Source organism: Augochlora pura, chromosome 10 (genome assembly GCF_028453695.1).
Source record: "Augochlora pura isolate Apur16 chromosome 10, APUR_v2.2.1, whole genome shotgun sequence".
Lineage (NCBI taxonomy): Eukaryota > Metazoa > Arthropoda > Insecta > Hymenoptera > Halictidae > Augochlora > Augochlora pura.
In genome coordinates, this window is record NC_135781.1 from 33,853,180 (window position 1) to 33,873,178 (window position 19,999).

The window sequence follows — 19,999 nt, forward strand, 5'->3', positions numbered from 1 at the left end:
TCTGCTGACTTGAACGCGGCTTCGGTCAACAATGGGAGTGACTCATAGCCGTTGATAACAGGAGAAAGATGATGGTTTCTCTTATTCTATTACATACGCGTGTCTGCTCGCGTTATTGCAACATCATTTCTTTTTTTTTCATCGCGGCGAGGACACGGTGTTCGAATTCGAATAAATTCCGTTCCTCGATAACATTTATTATTTTATTAGTCTTCGACTCCGTCGTGTACGGTGCCTAAGAACGTGTGCCATTTCTCGGGAGCATGAAGTCCGTAGTCTTCGCGAGGGTTTCTTCCAGTGACAGTTCTTTCAGAGGTGGCCAATTAAAGGGTTGCGTAACGTTGGATTTCAGAAATCGAAGAGATTTGTTGCCATGTTTCCTGGTCCAGGTAAATTTTATTGCATATTGAAATCTTTTGGTTGTGATTGTCAGGATATACGTACTCGGTGCGAATTATTAGTATCGTAAGCAACGCAAGGCATTATTAATATATAATATATAATATAATATTAATTTGGTGAAATCTCGAAAACTCAATTTCCACCTGTTTTATATAGAAAATATCGTTCTACTTACTATAGATTTTCATGCAAAATAACAATTTTCTGACTTGATCGTAAAGAACAGAATTTAAACAAAAATGCATTACTTCATTTCGACGATTCAGTAAAAAATATATGAATATTTAAAAATTCTTCTAATTCTTTTATCTTTCGGTATTTCGCTCGGTCATTGTAGTCTTTGTCCCCATTGCCGCGAACTATCATCCTCGCCCGAAACACCAGCTGTCTAGAACCTGAATTATCTTATCGTTACATTGCAGAAACAGGTTTTAGACACTTGGCGACTGTCTGCAATTTCAACAATTTAAATTAATAGATCGCGAATCGCTACGTAGAATAGAAACTGTCTGAACAAATTTCGAAGGCATAGAAACCACTCTCAGGTTTCCGTCTTTTATTGAACAATTTTGACAAGGTCGAATCGATGCATCAACGTTCTTAATTTCTTTTAATCTTCTCCCTCTTTCGTGGCAGAAATGCATAAATTCCGCTATCGCTAACAAACCTTGTATATAATAAAATGTACAGCAGCAAGGAGCATCACTATCAAACGAATTATATCTCTGATCGATGACATCACTCGATGATTTAAGACACCACGAACGAACACGTTTTAGGGCATTCTATACACGTGATCGCGTTCCCTGGGCCACCACGGCCATTTTCTTTCGCAGCCGCAGACAGATCGCGTCGACATTAACTATTTATTGTCGGAGTGATTTTAACCGGAAATCCAAAATATTTTTCCAGATTCACAGCGTTTCCATTTTGTATAATCTGGTGCGTTTTATACGCTATGGAATTGACTTTCGTGGCTCGCGCAACAATTGACAATTTTTCGAGCATATGTAAACTTGATAAAAATTTAAAATAAATATGAAATAAATATAAGAATATAAAATAATAAAAATAAACCAAAGGGTTAATATACTCGTTAGATCTCGTTGACGTAATTTCGCAACGCGGCAGAATCGCGGATACGCCGCGAGACGGCAACAATCGTCCCGAGCCGAGTGCATCAAGATCGGATAAACACTGTCGTCGAGCAGTGACATCACTCGATGTCGTCGAAGACGCCACGGAGAGAATCTAATTCTAACGGCGTGTTTTTCCGGATTTTCGGAGCGCGATGCCGTCACGAGAGCCTCGCAAGTCGTCATTTTTCGAATCGGCGTGAATCACTTGCTCGAAACCGTTAACGCCGCGGATTTCGATAAACGGGAAATGACGTCGCCGGTGCCTGGCGGCAGGCGCGGTGCGACGCGCCGCGTCGCTGAATTTCCGAGAAAAAGGCCGGCGTCGAGATGTAATCGTATTAGACCGCGTGCAAGTCACTGCAAGGGAATCTTATTGGCCGAGAGCGGAGGACGCCCACAATGTGTACGCTTATATAGTACTCTAGTGTGCTATGCGGTGTTCATTCATAGTTCCACTCCTGTCTAGTCATTCATTAATCCGATACGGCGAGAGTGTCCTTACAGAGCGTGCGCCGATCACGATTCTCTCAATCGTTCGAGTGACCCCCTTCGAGTTCGCGCTCTCGCGCTCGCGCTCGCGCTCACGCCGTTTCAAACGCGTGCGTGTGTGTCTGTCCTCTGTGTGTGTCTATGTACATGTGTGTACGCGGGTGGGTCGCGTTGGTGTGCTGCCCCGTCCTACGAGGAGAGAACGCCGAAGGAACGAGGAACGCGGCCGAGGGAGAGAAGGGAAGCGGCCGAGAGGGCGAGAGAAAGAGAGGGCTCCTGAAATCGAGAAGCACGAGGCTCCGTCGACAAGGTGGATTAACATCGAGCACGGAGAATGCGAATAGGTGAGAATGACTCACTATCAGTCTCGGTTTCATGCGAACCTTCTAGGAAGCGAAGCGTTTTACCGGCAAACGCGAACGCGAACGCGGACGCGGCCGGTGCTCGTGCGTGTGGCTCCGTTTAAAATAGCCGATGCCGCTGCAAAAATCGATCGGTTACCTCTCTGCACGCGCGATGTCCCTAGCAAGGGAAAATATATATGTATATATATACATATTGCCCTGTCTTCGTTCGCTTCATCCCTCCGGCGCGTTCGCTGCTTTCGAACCGGCCGGTCTTATTTGGCTTCCTCGCGATTCGGACTTTCCTTCCTTTCGAGGAAGAACTGTCCGACGACGATCGAATCGGTCCTCGATCGCCGGTTTCACGCGGATCGCATGCTCGCGGCAAATTTGAAAATGGATCTATCCATGAAGCAAAAGTAGCTTCAATCTTAGTGCAACGCACTTAGATGACCTTCGACAATTTTTCATTTGTCTACGAACGCGTAAATTGGCACGGAAATGTATAATAATATATAATAATAAATTGCGACTAAAATATTAATATTTAGAATTCTTAGTTGCCTTGTATTCGCAAAAATAAGAAATAGCATAATAATAACCCCGCGACGTTGCCAGCGATGAAGGATAGAAGAAGGTCTAGGGTTAATAGGGTTAAACGGGAATCTTCGGGCGCTGTTTAACAGCCGCACACAATTAACCATTTACACATGCACGCTGCAGTTCAAATCTACTTTTACATTATGCCAGTTATAGTCCGTAAATTACTGTATATTCCAGCGTGCTGTAACAAACGATTATGCGCGAAACGAATGAAAAGCGATGAAAATTTTGTAGGTCGACTGAAACGCCCGAGATTTGAGGTTAAAATAGCTTCGAGAGCAAAAGGTTAATTCCCTTCGAGCGCTTTGAGTTCCGTCGCTTGAAATTATCTGTCTGAAAGCATCGTTCTTTAACCCTTTCTGTGCTAAATTCTTTGATAAATTCTTTGATGAATTCTGTGCCACGCACCACTAGGCAGCGAATTTCTGTGCAAAACGAATCGATTGCAACAAAGAAGAGCCGAGTTTCTTTAATCATTTTAGCGAGTTGAAAATAATAGACAATGTTAAATTTCTAAAACTGTCTTAAAATTTAAAATATTAATTTTCCCAATAAATGTATAAAATTCACTCTTTTCGTATAATAAATTTGATTTACTACAATCTTTACGTGATTTATAATTTAAAAATAGCATTCGCGCAATACAAACGTGAAAAAGATATTTATTCAGCCATTGAATTTTTGATCCACTCACCGTCTCGACTTAGCCACGTATAAATAAATTTTCGGGCAAACCGCAGCTCCATAAAGAGCAGAAAAGGCATTGTGTTCAACCGGCCGGCGATTTAAAGAAGATATTCCGCGTCGGTTCCATCAATCCGCGTATAATCACGTGGCCCGTAGCAGAATTTTTGCTTTCCCCCCGGGCATCAATTTTCCCGTTGCGTTCTGTCGTCGTGCGAGTAATTCCTCGCCGAAGGAGACCACGCGGTCCGGAGCGGCGCGGAGCGGGCTCGGCGCTGGGCCGGTTTTATTTTTCGTGTACGGCGGCCGGTGATGCCGGTGGTGGATCCTGATCCTTATCGTTAACGAAACTAATGGATTTCAAGCTTCTCCTCGCATCAAGGAGGCGCAAACTCGCCCGTAGCAAATCGCTCGTGTGCCACCACCGCTCCTCGCGACGGACCTCCGAACGCCATTCACATCGGCGGAAGCCGGTCGAATTCTTCTTTTTTTTTTTTTATCGGTCGTTTTATTATCCCCGATCCACGAAAGTGAATGAAAGGAGAAACGGCGCTTCCTCGATCGCTTTTTTTCGGCGGGAAGACGCTTGTCTGGTAATCGCGAGACTCCGACTGTTTCGACGATCTTTGTTCGAACTGAATCGCGCAATCTTAACACGGTCGCTATCAGCACTCGTTCGCGATGCTATCAGCCTTGAGACGGTGTTACGTTTTGTTAACACCGGAACTGTGGCGCTAGGCGCTACATATGAAATATATAAAAATGAAACGATTTTATTACGAGCCAGTTTTCGATTAGAAATTAATCCCATGAACCTAAATCTCTTATAAACTATATTTTTATGAAACAATAAACAAACATGTGAGCATTAAAAAATCATTATTAATAAAGTCATTATAAATAAATCAGTATTAATTTGACGATCGATCGAGCGTAATATTGCCCTATATTGGCTCATGTTATGCGACATAGTTTTAAAGAGCAACACGAGACACAAAATGGTGGCCGCAGCGAACGCGTGACGCCTGTAGCAACCATGTCAGGAAATGATCATTTTCTATTAACTTGGTTAAATAGTGTCGCTTTAGAGCATTATTGGTGACCACTTCGAAAAGAATAGCGATAATTTTTCTAGAATGAATCACACTTGACGCCACCTATTTAACCCCGATCCGCTACCTGTCCGCGTATCGACTTTATCTCAGAACGCATTAGTGCGACCGATTACACGATACCGGAGTTATTCATCATTTCGACACACTCAGGCGATCATTTACAAAGTGGATTGTTTTACGGAAGGCCTCCACTATAAATAAATCGCGAGGCTAGTATAGTGAATTTTTTATTAATTCGAATCGAGATAGCGGCCGTCGTTTACAATTCGTCTCTCAATGACAAACGAAAACAACAACAAATCCTTGAAAAAACGCTTGAACGTGTTAGAAGAATGAAAAAAATAACGTTTATTTTATTGCACTTTACTGAAACGATTAAAAGAAGGGACACATTTTTATGTGATCTCTATTTCTGAAAATTCAGGTCAAATATTTATATATATTTTTTACCAAAGATCTATAATCTATTTATACACCAAAATGGAGGAAAAATATTATTTCAACGTGTTGCACGATCGAAGACTTGTGCAATTTTTAACAACTATCGCGCACAAAAGATTGCAGATAAACATCATTATCCAATAGCATTTGTTTCGAACGCAATCGTGCATTCAGCAAGATAACGAATCGTCGCGCGGCGGAATCGTTCTCCGAAAGCTGGCGCGAACCGTGTCGGATCGGGTGGCAAGGCACACGTTTCCGCGAAGTTACTAAAACTAATTTTAATGACTAGTGAGAACTGTTAACTGGGAAAGAACGCCGGGGAATCGGGCGGTTTCCGAAGCCGGGCCTTGCGTAACGAGAATTTTCCATCTTCCCCATTCAAGGTGCACGCTTGCCGTTTGGAAAAAGCCCCGGTGCATTACGCAATTGAAGACGATAGAACTCGGGGAAACCCTGCCGGCATTACCTGGCCGTTGTTGATTCTTATCGGGAAACTGGTCTGACAATGCGGCTCGATCGAGCGAAATATTATCGCTAACGACACGCGACTTGCTTCTCCGTCCTAACGCGTTTAGCGTCCGACAACCCAATTTCTTGCCTCGTTTAAATAAAATCGACGAGACGCAAAATGGTCTCGATTAAGTGCGACATTTTTCCAACACTTCAATTTATGCTATAGTATCATATAATTTGTAGTATAATAGAATATAATTTATAATATAATGTACTACAGTATAATATAATTTATAATATAATATAATATATTATGCTATAATATAAATATAAATAGGATAAATACAAATTAATTACGTAACCAGAAAAGTATATTTTCAATTATATAATCGTGCAAGTATACCTCTAATATAGTAACAATGTCACGATATTCTTAAACAGTTAATTATACAAACACATTTTTCGTTACGTAATTATGCGAGTGAACGTAATTTGCATACTTCGTCTAAACAGTGTTTGGAAACGTTTGCTCGGAAGATTGATCGAGAGTCTAATTAAAGCATAACTGGAAAATCGGCATCGATGATATTCTTTACCAATGGCGCGAGCAACGAAACACGTGACCGCGGAGACCGGCGAGCATGCGTTAATTCCAGTCGTCCGCGCGTCCACCGTTCGAGACAATAGCGTTTCGCGCGGAGCGATCCAACGAAACGCGGAGGCATTAAAAAGTGATTTGGCTCGCGACGGCCGTCATCAACGAGGCAAAGGCTGTAATTGAACACGGGCATCGTACTGTTACGTGTAACCATTCTTTTTCAAACGGCCCGCACGGCAACGAGACGATGATTCACGCTGCGAAATGACTCCGCTATTCGGAAGGATGTTCCGCGACTACGCCAGACTACCGGTTAATTAACGACGTGACACCGTAATTGACGCGGTAATTCGATCCCCTTTGCGGAGAGCGTCCCCCCGACCGTGAGAGGAGCTTCCTCGCCGTGTCCCGGCCGGGGCCGAGCCGTTGAAAAAAAAACCCGCTAAATTAAAATCCCGGGGGCGAACCGTGGCCCGGGCCCCGCGGCGAGACGCCTCGCGCGCCACCGGTGCTTTCTAATTTGCAGCGCATAATATTCGAATAATTTGCACGCGCTAATGGGACCGGCCGTGGGGCCCGCTGAAAACCGCGCGGAACCTTCGTGCGCGGTTTTACGGAGCAACGCGGCTTATCTCGTATTCTGACGAAATACGTTTCGTATAATACGAGAGAGGTTATGGAAAAATATTCAAGGTGCTCCAGAACTGTTGAAAGGTGTTCATCGAGCGATTCGAAGGAACTTTTTCCTTGGCGAAAAATTTGCTCGCGGCTCCGTTGACGAGTTATTGAAGAAAAACATGGACCAATCGGAGAACGAATACGTCTGACGCCACGCCCTCTTGGCACCGCCTATGTAGAGCTACAGCGCCGTCTGCTGTATTCGCATTCTCATTGGATCACGTTTTTCGTCAATAACTCGTTAACGAAGGTGTAACCAACGATTTCGCTGAGGAAAAAGTTTCCAGAAATCGACTCTTCTAACTAAAATGAACAGAAAACAGTAACAATATTTTAAACAGTTCTATATGCATTGTATTGTATTTACTTTTAGTGGAAAATGAAACGAGGGCAAAAGCAATGATAAATTGGTTTCCAGTCTTATAATTATCGGAGAAGGAAATTTAAGATACGCTGGGAGATAGCAGAACTCGTGACGAGCAGATTGGCCGTGTCTTATCCAAGATGAAAAACGCATCTATTGCGAATTTTTGTCTCACTTAACCGACCTTGATAACATGAAATTAATACTTCGATATTCAAAGTTTCTTTCAATTGTTTTAATATTATATATCTCGCCTATCCATTTCTGCCGCGAGTGCATAAATTCTGCAATTTGACTAGTTTAAGGGAAAAACGAGGCGCATCGAGTCTTTCGCATGGCGCTGTACGATATCGCCAGCTGTCAAGCACATAGCAATACAGGCAACGGAGCTCCCGCATCCAGTGTAAATGCGTCGCGCGACGCACCTAATCGTCGACGTAACGTCTTATCAGTGACGTACGCGAGACCGTATCTTCCCTCCTCGAGTAGATGTCATCGTTGTTTTCAAACCTTCCGTCCCCCGTCGACGCGCGCGGATAAAGCGTCGCGTACCAGCAGCGACTCGTCTTCGTCTGTTCTCTATCAGTCAATATTATTACGAACGTTCAACGGGGAGTCCGAGCCGTGCGAAAAATTACACGGCGAGCCGATTAATTTCTTTTATCGCGTAAGTTAATTAATCGAGGCGCGACGACACTCTTTTGTTCGGAATATCTGGCGCGCGTCCGCGACGTCTTTTCAAGAGGGACATTGAGTAACGTTGCCGGTAAATTCGATGATGAGTCAAACTTGATTGAAGATTAAAATCATGCCATAAACCGATTCCCCGACTTTCCGTCGTCGTCGTCGTCAACGGATTCTCGCGACATTTATCGCCCGTTTAATCTGATATTCTAACTCGACTTACTCATCGATGAAACGAAATGACAGGTGGATGGAAAGTTGCGCATTTGCGTTTTTTACATCGAGCTACTCGGCATCGTTCTAAGATGCGATTGTCCTCGCTGTAACGCAATCGTAATGAAGAATAGCTTCGGATGAAAACTATACCTGGTAACGATATTAACACTGCACTGGAGCTACAAAGTTTTACATTTAACGTTTTAATATCTTGGAGAACACGCGATAAAGTACGAAATTGCAGGAAGATATTAATCTTGCAATTTTAACACATTGAGCGCCGTCAATCGACCACTAAAATCCATACACAGTTAAAGCAATTTAAATCTAATAAAAATTTATCTAAGAAAAAATAGTAATTCAGTTAAGAAATACTTTATTATTATAATTAATATAAGAGGTTAAATTAAATTGGTGGCAGACATATTTTTATACAATACTGAAATATCGAACCATCCTTCATATAACGAAAAAGTGACAGTGCTGTAAAAATATTGTGTATAAAATCCGCAGAATTGCAAGTTAAATCATAGTACACTCTGCACAGGGATCGCGTATAATACATAACAAATTTTCAATAAAAAGTTAGAAAGTGGGAGGAGTATAATTTCGCAAAGGTATTTCTACTGTAATTTGGATACATAAATTCGCAATAATCTTGCAACATGTAAAAAGGGTATCGTAGGAAAAGTGCGCGACTCGTTTCCGAAAATGTAAAAATTGCGGAAAAGCGGCGTGGAATTTGGAGAAAGCTCTCCCGTGGTGGGGGTCCGGCCGGGGGGGAGGTTAGCCGGTGGCCGTAACGAAATAATCGTCGGGCACAAGGGAGAGGGGGGCCACAGGACGCGTATCTATCTCCCACGCAGCGGACGGCACAGAGTGGCAAGGTTCGGCGAGGGTGGTGTGGTGGTGCGCGCTCCGGTGGGAGGGCGGGGAAGACCGGAGAGGTAGCCGGAGGAGTAGAATCGAGTCTCGGAGAGCCGGAGAGCCCCGAGAAGCCGGAGACCGTGGAAGGAGGAGGTGTGGTGTCGTAGGAGGTGCAGGCAGGAGGGAAGGAGGTGGGACCGAGAGTGCCGGTGAGCGAGAGCATGCAACAGCGAGAGAGGACGAGGTGAGTAGTAAGTCCGTGAGCCCGAGTGAGTAACTGGGAGCCGCGACCGAGAGGACCCACTCAGTCACCACGAGATCGGCAAGCCGAATGGTCAACCGCATCGGTTCTCCCGCTCGGAAGTCGCAGCGCACAGGCCCCGTAGGGACCGTAACAGGGGAACCCACCTTGCTATTTCGAATGTCAACTAACGCGGCTCCACCTCGGCTAATTCGCGGACGCGCGTCATTCGAGCAGTGGTGTCGTCGTCGCCAGTGGACCACGAGGGGCTGAAAAATCGTTTCACCACGGGACCGGCCGCACGGGGACTCGCAGGACTCGCTCGCACGATGTGGAGATTCCTGGTGCGCTGTTACGTCACGCTGACATCGATCTGAGACAGAATTTTCCACCGGGCCCTGTCCCGTCTCGTCTCGTCTCGTCTCGTCTCGTCGTTTCGTGCTGCTCGACGAGAACGATCGGCGCCGATTCAGACCGTGGGGGACACCTCCGTCGCGCGACGCCACGGAAACTCTCGAATCATTTTTTCGAACTGAAAGTGCGCGAGTGGATGCGAGAGCGAGCGGAATCGACGGCAGACGCCGAGGACTCTCCTGCTGGAGTACGAGGAAGAGATGATCTTCGAGCTGCTGGTGGCCGGAGCTTTCGCCCTCGCCACACTAAGGCGGTGTGTGTACATTGTTTAATCCTACCCACTTTCACTATAGTTTTTACCCGTTTCCGTATCTAGAAGATAACGTCGCGCCACGTCTCTTTCCACCTCGGCTCTTACTCTTATTATTCTTATTCTTCTACTACAACGCAACTACTAATACCACGGCTACTACACAACTACTACTACCACCATACTACAACCACACCACTACCACCATTACCACTTTTGCCGTTTCGTTTTTCCTCGATCGACATCGCGGGCCGATTTCATTCCCATCCATGCCCTCGCGAACGGTATTTACAAACAATCTCGCGCGAGGGTTTCTTTCTTTTTCCGTGCCGCAAAAGTCGCATTCGTGTTTGTTGCACACCGCGCCAAGGTAATTGCCATTTATTCCCATCGCGAGGATTTCGTGGAATCAATTGCAGGAAAGAAACTAACGGCAAGGCGAAGCTAACAGCAAGTTTTGCCGTAATGTACATAATGATGCAGTGACACGTGAGGATTCCTTTCGCTGTTGAACCAGACGGGCTCCTTCTCGGTCGCATCGGCCGCGCGGACAATTATACTATTTTCTCCCGCCGTTTGTTTGCATTTTTCTGCTCGACGCGGCTGACGGACTGGTCGCGACGCGTTCGTCGGCTTTTATCGGTTGGCCTGCCGGTTCTCGTCCAGGTTCCGTCGAATCCGTGCTTTCTAGCTAAGGCGCTCAAACTAATTGCTCCTATTTCTCTTTACATAACGCGTTTCATACGTCGCGATCAACGTTATTGCACTCTCCTATGTCGATTATAAATTTGCTAAAACGCATGCGAAATTCAAGGCTGGCCTAAAAATTTCTTAGTCGACGCCGTGTCGCGGACATTGAGAATCCCGTCGGACTCTCGCCAAACTAATTATTTCGTCACTAGCCGCTATCAGCGGTGCCTGCATCGCGCACGAAACTTGAGTAACATTCGGTTAATGCCACGGCAAACACGTCGTCGTGGGAGAGGCACTCTCATTGTGTTTGCCCTCGAAAATTTTCGATAAAATTTGTCTCCGGATCGCGTTCTGTTTGCGTTATTGTTTCGACACACGCGCTCGCGCGCGAAAGCTTAACGACGCTATTTATCAGTAGTCTATACCCCCGGCTCCGAGCCGGATATTTAATCTTCTCGCGAGCGGGACCCGAAAATATGCGACGCGTCCGCGCCAAGCGCGATTCTCGATCGAAGAAATCGTCACCACCCGGTGTGCAACTAAAACTATCGATTGACAGGGGAATCGGCGTCGGACGCGCGGCCTCGAGTTCGGGATATAAATTGACTTAAGCGTCGTTCCCCCGGTCGGTTGATAACGATACGCGTCTGGTCTTGAAGCGCGCATAACGTTTCCAAACGTCAGATAGCGGGCCGAGAGATGTGTCGCTTTGTTGTGCGGTTCCCGCGTGTCACCGGTGTTTCGTCGCGCGGCCGTGTATCTCTAATGCCTCATCAATCATCGGGAGACCTTTATAGGGAAAATTAGTAGAGGAGAGCTGCGTGTGTGACTAAGCGTCGATGGAGAGCTTATGCTTCCCCGCGTGTTTATTTGGCTTCTGGAACGACGAGGAGGGAGAAGAAAGTTATCAGGCCTTTTTCCGGCCGCGCCGCCGTCGCCGCCGGTCGCCCCGAATATTGGGGCACCGCGAGACGTTTATGTTAAATCCGTGGTTCGGCGACGGGGGCACACGGCTATCTCGGATTCGAATAAATTTTATAGTCGCCTGACCATAAATTATCATCGTGCCATGGATAGAGAACCAATCGTATAATTATCACGGGGTTGGAATTCAATACGAGATACAAATCGCCACGGAAAACAAATTAACTACCGGGAGAAACGAGCCTTCGAGAAACTGTTGCTGCTCTCGAGAAACTGTTTCTGCTCTCTCGAGCGAGCGCGACTCAAACGAGACCAAAGCGAAATTTTCGTAAAGCGATACCGGCCGGTCTCTCTCCGCCGGGGATATCTCTCTTGCGTTTCAGGATTATTCTTTCGCCGCGAACCGCGCCCACAGCCTGTTCTTAATTAGAAAATAATTGTAATGCCGTGATTACGTGCAATTGTCTTGCCCCCCCCTAGCTCCGTTGAAAAATCTCTCCGAGATGTTGATCTCATAATTCGACGCTGATTGCTTCAACCGTTACACAAATATCGAGAACCCTCGTTCAACGTGATTGGCTTGTTATTAGGGCAAAGATTTTATGCATCTTGCCCCGTTTACTGCGCTCCACGGCGAGCGAAGTACAAGAAACACGGGGCAGCTTAATGAGATTCTTAATTCGTTTCTAATTTTTCTCGGTAATTTCTGTTCTCGTTAAACAATATTACAGAATTCTGTATTTGCATGAACTTGTTTCGTGCTTCATCCATGAACATAGTTTAGTCTTTATTTGCTAGACAAGTCGAAGATTTAAACAATTGTTGTATCATTCGAACGCCGCCGCGATGATAAATGCTGAATTTGGTAAACCATGAATACCGTACTGTTTTTTATTTTCCGATTTATCCAAATCATTCCCCAGATTTTGTACATTGTTTTTATTTTGATCGCGTATCGGTCGCGCGATAAAATAACACTCGGTCAAATAAACATGTAAAAAGAAGATAAAACATTATCATTTAATCAAAGAGGAAGTCGAAACTAGACAGCGAAGATTCGCAGTAGAAAATGTTAGCTTTGTTGATTGCATGACCGATCGCTGCGTTCAAACACTCGACGGTATCATCGTCTTCGACAAAAATCTGACGAATAACCTGCAACGTAGATCGCGACTTCAACGATTATGTGTATCCAGTGCACTTGGAAGTCAAGTGTCCCACGAATCGTAAAGAAAAAGCCGGGCGATAAGGGAGAGACGCGGTTCTCCCCCGATTTCCGATCCGATACGGCGCGCGGCGCGCGTGGAAAAGTCTGCGGTCGCTCTCGCCTTCCACATATATCCGCGTGTGTTCTGGACTCTCTCGCACGGCTCTCCGGCGCGCCGATAGAGAGGCGTGCGCCGTGTTGATCCGGGACACACATCAGACTGTTTGCTCTCGGGGTACCCATCGCGGACCCTTTTTTCGTGTTAGCTCCGGGGCTCGAGTCACAACACTAGTAAAGTTACAAAAGCCAAAGGCAAACAGATCCGGGGATGGGCCTTAACCGGTTTATCAAACACTCGTACGTCCCCGGAGGTGGTGGTGGTGGTGGTCTCGTACGTTACTGGAAGTGACGAGGACGAGAGATCACGGGAGAGATGACACGACGACGATGTAGATGTCGACGAGGAGAGTTTTGTCGCGTTCTTCCTGGCCGCGCACGCGTACCGGACACGGTTTCACCGATTCGCGACCGGACTACGGGGAAAAGTTCACTGATCCTCTCGAAACCGATCGTCCGACTTAGAGGGACACCATCGGCGAAACCTGTCAAACACTGTCCGGACGGATCGTCTTTTCTTTCGCTAGGCGATGCTTTTGGCCGCCGTGAAAGGACAGGGTCCATTGCGTGGGTACCAGTTTACAAATGGGGACTTATTTCTCACATAATATGTGCTCCTTGTCGGCAATTAACCCCTTGCACTGTGTGATTTTTTTCAGACCTGCATTGATCAGTATTTTTTCGTTGTCAGATGGAAGGAGAGGATTTTTGTTCTCTCATTGCCTTCATTTACTTTCATTCCCAAATTGTCACGAAATGTTAATTACGATTCTGACTCGTTATTATAGTGCAAGGAGTTAAGAAACTCTGTTTTTTTGACTCGCGAAACAGTAATTATATAAAATAGATCGCCCTACCTTACAAATTTAGAGTACCTAAAATAAAATTAATGTAAAATTTGCTATAGAAACTCGAGAAACCATTCAAAATCACACTAATCCCGCGTGTCGTAGCGGCGACACCCCTTCCAAAGAAAATAATTAGAAAACTATTCCGTATAGTTTATTCGACTGCCGGCGACGGGACAGTCGTGCCGGCGGACGACGAACGACAGCCGAAAGTCGCCTAAACGACGAATTCGAACGGGGTTCGAGTTATTACCGAAGCTAAATTCGAGTCCCTTTATGGGTCGCGAGGCAGCAATAAAAAACAGATTTAAGGATGACACGCACTCCATTGTGGTTTCGGGTTCATCAGGGTTCACTGGACATACTATGTCGGACAGACCGGCCCATTCCACCGTGAAATGAAAATATTATGCCACTACCCAGACTGCTTACGACGAAACATTCTGATTGCCATTGTGCGGGGCCCTTCGTTGCTAAACTGGCCGTTCCGATCAGCGGCGGGACTTAAATTTTAATAAAAATCGTAGTATTTTTTAATTCGGACACCAGACGTTTACTATATCCTTGAGATTTTTAACAAAATTGCAATATTTTTTAATCAACTCTTCGGAGTCTAGACGTTTACCACACTTTTACACTTTCCATTAATTTCTTAGTCAAATAGTAATAATTTAGGCGAATAATACCGAATACCTAAATTGTGGAAATTGTTTATAAGCGCTGGTAGGTAACATCCATGATGCCGCCGAGTGCAACAAGTTAATAATTAATAAAACAATTGAATAAAGCACGAGACACTCACAAAAGCCACTATAGTATCGCGTCGTGTCCAAGAGTTGACACATAGTCCCAATGCTATAATATTTCTATAAACAAACATTTCAAAAGACTCGTCTAATTCAGACTGATTTAGTGACGAAACGTGAGAAGTTAAACGCCTCGAACAGATTACGTGTCGCACTCGTGAGAAGTTTCTCGAGTGAAACGAAAACTCGGTAAATATTCATCGGCGGCGTGGGTCAATATCATTTTCGCCGAAGCGTCGTGTATTGTTTGTTGCCGCATCGATTACGATCTTCGAAATATATGGGACGCGGTCGTATAGGCGAGATAAAAAAAGATCGTCGAGGATAATCCTGCGCGACCCGATAAGCGAAAGGTACTCAAATATCGGCTGCATTACCGAAACCGCGATTGTCCCCGCCGTCTGTTTACGAAACGGAAAAAAATACCACGAGTCCCTTTTTCGACGACGGGCTCGTGTGTCGTCGTCGTCGTCGTCGAGACGCGCGCGCGCGCTCGCTCGCTCTCTCAGAGGGATCTCGGCGAGCGGCGGCGGCCCCCCTGTTCCACCGGGCGTGTTCGCCTTGTTTCTCTCTCCTCGGCGAGTTTTTTCAATGTTTCCAATAAAATTACTCAAGACGTGACAGGTCGAGCGTGGTAGGCGGTAGTTCGATGTGCATCCAGTTGACAAGGTACACAGAGCGTGTAACGTACACATGTCGCACCGGTACGTCATCGGGCGCCGTCGATTTTTCTCCCGGGAGAGCACGCGGGGTTACTTTTTCTGACAATTTGTTAATCGTGCTCACTTACTGTCGGCGGAACGACGCCAGTTTCTCGGCCCCCGCCGGCGGGAGAGAGGAAGAGAGAGAGCGAGAGAGAGAGAGAGCGAGAGAGAGAGAGAGAGCCGTGGTAAAACAGACCTCGGGCGAGCCCGAGACCGAGATAAATTCAGTTTCATGCATTCTCGTCTGGTTTTCTGACAGGTTTGCCCGTCTGACTACCGATTACAGGCCATCGGCCCCCGATCGCCTTCTGTCTCCGCCGCGAGATACGGCCGAGAGCTCGAACAAGGGCGGCCTCGCCGATCATTGTCCCAAGATTTACGAGGAAATTGATAACGCGAATATTTCGGTCGCCTCGCTGCCGCCCTTTCTTTCGCGTTACGCAAACCAAATGTTGTTCACCGTATCGACACCTTTTCGGCGGTAGTCGCGATCCGATCGTAAACTTACCAATAATCGGGAACGATGTGAAACGGTTCACCTTTTGTCCGGATCCGCAGTGAAATCTCGTGCTTCGACCACCGTATGTACAGCCATGCGCTAAAAAATACGTAAATATATATAAAATAGATTCGATATGAAATAGAGAGCACTTTTCAAATGGTATAACTTTTTTAAAACAATTTTAAATAACTTGAATTTTTTTTTAATAATAAACATTTTTATACGGACATATTATACCATAAATTGCGCGAATTATTAAATATAATTTTGTCATTGTTATAAAGCGACGTGTACATAAATATTAGTTGAACTCGGTAGCAATCTATATATCGTTAATAATTTCAGACTAACGACGCCGTAACCGTTAAAAAAATGCTCGGGCTAGAGGCCAATCGATCGTTTTTATCCTCGGGTCGCAGGTAAACCGCGCTCCGTGCAAGAGACAAATTCGATTGCGCCGCAGCCCCGTAGGCGCAATAACAGAATCGTAAAATGCAGTTGTTTGTGTCCACGTGAGAAAGAGGCGAGAGATAAGCGGTCGGACGGCGATATAATTTATCAGGCAATATAAAAGGCCGGCCCGAAAATGTAAGGAGAGGTCTTTAAAAGCGCGGTTATATTCTACTTGAAAGCGTAAAAGTTAATACAGACAACAAAGAAAGAGATAGATAGAGAGAGAGAGAGAGAGAGAGCTGTCGTAATCGAAGGAAGATTTAATAAATATTACGGATCCGTCGCGTTTATACTTTCGGATGCGCAAGAACTATTAGCAGAGAGAGAGTGAGAGAGAGGAGAGGAGAGCCGCCATCCCAGGAATCTCTTCGCGGATCCCGCGGTCCCGCGTATCGTTTCACGTCGGCCGCTCGCGGAGAGGGTTACGCGTTCCACTTGTTACAATTTAGGATTAACTGCGGTTTCGTTATCCGTTAACGAGCCACTAATTGCAAGGATTTACGAATGCGTCGAGCACCGGGGCACACAGAGAGCTCCCGCTTCTTGTCGGGCGGTCCGATGCGCTGTCCGCGCATCACTCCTATCGCGTTCCTTCATACTTATCCGCATAAAACTGTTGATGGTTTTCAAAACCCCGTTCGCGATGCACACCCCGGTTTCCATCTCGTCCGATTCGGCCGTTACGCGGAGAAAAAAAAAGAATGTTAACCCGCGCCCCGATAACCCGAGACGAAAATTACGATGCCGTTCGTTTAAGTAACGCAGATTGCGATTTTTACAAGCGCCGGATACTCGATCTCTCTCCCCTTGGCTTTGATAGTAATTCACGTTCGGCTTCCGTTCGCGAATTTAGAAATTAATCTGCCCGCGTTATCGGCTGTTAATGGCGTTCCTCGGCGAACGGAAGTAATTGTGTGTTTGACTTCTAGTTCTCGTGAAAGTTTCCCGATGATTCACTTAACCGCGGATCGTACGCGTTCACGTGGGATATATCCTCGACAGTGATTTATGATTCGATTTTATGCATTTGGGACGAAAATGTATGGGTTGAATAATTATAAAGACATTAGGAGAATTCGAGGATATTGTTTGCGTTGCAACTATTATCATTGCAAATGCATTGCAGTTAATATACATAATTTTGTCTTTACATAAGACACTGTAGCTAGTAATGATGCTTTCCTTTTTAATATTTTAAAATTGATCTTTCTCGATGGAAGTACAAGAGACAAATTCTATTAAACTTTTGTTAATAAATTTAGCAAGGTGAAGGTAACTTCGCAGTTTTCTAAATACAGATAAATGTCTTTATCGTATCGTTTTCGATGAGCTAATTTTCACAATTAATTAAGAAATCCAAAGTGGACTAAATTCTACGCTATTTCTAAATTTCGAACAGCATTTCCCGGCCGAGGAAACACACATTGCATGGAGCGTAGTTTACGCGTCATAGATTAAAACTAATCGCTTATACAAACACCGTTAATTGATATAGATACGTTAACAAATCCCTCAATTACCAAAGCCGCACAAGAAACGCCGAGGTAGCGGGACAACATTTATCTAATCAGGTTCCGCGAGTCGCTCTCTCGCTACACGGGGCTCCTTAACAATTTATCTCTCGCAGTCATTATAATTGCCACGGCCCAATATCCTCGCAATTCAGCTTGTCGAATCCGTTTCTGATCTATGCCACCGCGCGTTACAAAAGTTCAGAGCGCGGGTGGTATATCGCGGAATAAGGCAATGTTTAAATTATACGCTGCGCGCGGGGCAAATCGAGTTTTACGAGGCCTCGCGATGCACGGTGCGCGCGCGCGCTCACGCTCTTCCGTCCCACCACCACCTACGATGACGGTAACAGGGGGCCCCCGAGCGAATCTCGACCGTACAACCCGTGGAAATGCTCTTACTTCCGTAAACTAGCGCGTCCGTCGTTCGTAGAACGTGATCCTCTTAGTTATTTTTTTTTCTCGATCGCGAGTCCGTGCTCGCGAACGGGTCTCCGGGCTCGGAATTATTCGAGCGTTGAACCTGCGATGCTTGTCGAAAAGCTTAAGGGATGACCGGGGAAGAGTCATTTCATGTACGAAATAGAGTTGCAGTTGTCACTTTTTCGAGATATATTTTTTTGTAAAATACTGTTAAATAGTATATTTAGGTATCGAGAAAAATAAAATTGATAAATATATGAAGGGACTTGGTTAGGTCAGAATCACATGTTTGATCCTTTGCAAGCTTTAACTGTAGATTTAAAATAATTTTTCCGAGTTCATATTAATAATCATTAATAACGAATATTCTATAATAATATAAAAATTACCTTTGAGCGTGATATAACAATTTCAGTAGTACCACAGAGTCGTCAGAGTGCAAAATTCTAATTTCCCGACTCTTCTCCGAGCATCCGTTTTCATAAACGAGTTTATAAAATATCATGGATCGGCAGGACTTGCTGCAAAGGCAGTACGTAAACCACCGTCGAGTCAATTGCGGCATTATTTCGGAGAGTTAATAATTGCCGCGGGTAGCGGCGTCTGTCGCAAATTATCGCGCATGTAAAGTACCGACGGTCGCGGCCATAACCTTTGAGCGCGTCTTCTAGCGGTGCAGAGCGCAGTTTGTGGTCCTTTAGCGGCGACCGATAATTGGTCGAGAGTTTGAGGGTACCATCAACGGCGATCCTGAACCGATAGCCCGGGGTATATTGATTCTGAAGTCGGGCCAATTACGAAACGTGCAATAAGGAATGGTCGTACGACCGTCGGCAGAGATAAGCTACTACCATCTATACGATCCTCTCGCCACCTGTCCGCCTGTGATTGCTGTTCTCTTGCCTTCGGGGAACCGGCGCGGGATCCGTTCATTCATGTCAAAGTACAAGAGACCGCGGCCGACTTTGTTATAATTCACCTCGATCGACGGCGGAAAAGCCCGGAAAGAAACCCGGGCACCGGTGCGTATACTATACCTCTCGGCAGCGGCGAGCACAGGCCACGATTTTGCCCGCCGTAAGATCTCGATCCGCGAGATCTGCGCGTTTAGCATTCCCACCGAGAAAAATGTCCACGCTTCGGCAACTAGGGCAATTAATGAACCGTGGCGGTAGAAATCGTAACCGGGGTTTTTTTCAAGTACGAAACGACGCGGAAAGCAATTTCTTTTTTGCATGGAATCGCGCGCATGTCCTTTGAATCGTTACTGGTTCCAGTGATATATGCGTGCCGGTACCGCGGGCACTGCGCGGGTACTTTATTACGTATTATGCGACAAACTATCGCGAATATCTAACGCCTGCGTTTTAATTATCCAACCGATACGAACGCCTCGCCGCGCGACTTATACCGGACCGCCGGACTCCCCGCTTCAGATCTTAACCTTTTACAGAAAAATACAAATTTTTTTATACCGCATTAACATAACAAAATTTTAGAAAAATATTTAAAGTCGTTTAGCTCGATTTCGAAAAATGTTATTTTTTTTAAAAAAAAGGTGAGTTTTTAGAGAAATCCTCACGATTTTTTTATTAAATAGATCTTAATCTTATAAACAATATAAACCTACAATCTACACTTCCCCAATGTTCCGTTGCAGATAGTCAGATATTTAATCATTCTAAATCCAGATAGATCGATTTGATGAAGACGAGAGAATCGATCATTGTTCTCCGATAAAATTCGATCCAACCTCTTCCGGGCGGGTTTACATTAATTCATTACCAAGATACGCATCTGTACAGAACCCGTTGGTTACTTTGGCG

The 19,999-nt window shown here is 45.4% G+C and overlaps 1 protein-coding gene across 1 annotated transcript in view; it reads left to right on the plus strand.

Moving 5' to 3' along the window:
• The first annotated feature begins 2,060 nt into the window (after positions 1-2,060).
• LOC144475823 (uncharacterized) overlaps positions 2,061-19,999 on the plus strand; it is a 34,565-nt gene continuing 16,626 nt past the window's right edge. Inside the window, exon 1 of the mRNA XM_078192126.1 lies at positions 2,061-2,374. Coding sequence (XP_078048252.1) covers positions 2,365-2,374 — 10 coding nt within the window. The 5' untranslated portion in view covers positions 2,061-2,364. The remainder of the gene's footprint in view (positions 2,375-19,999) is intronic.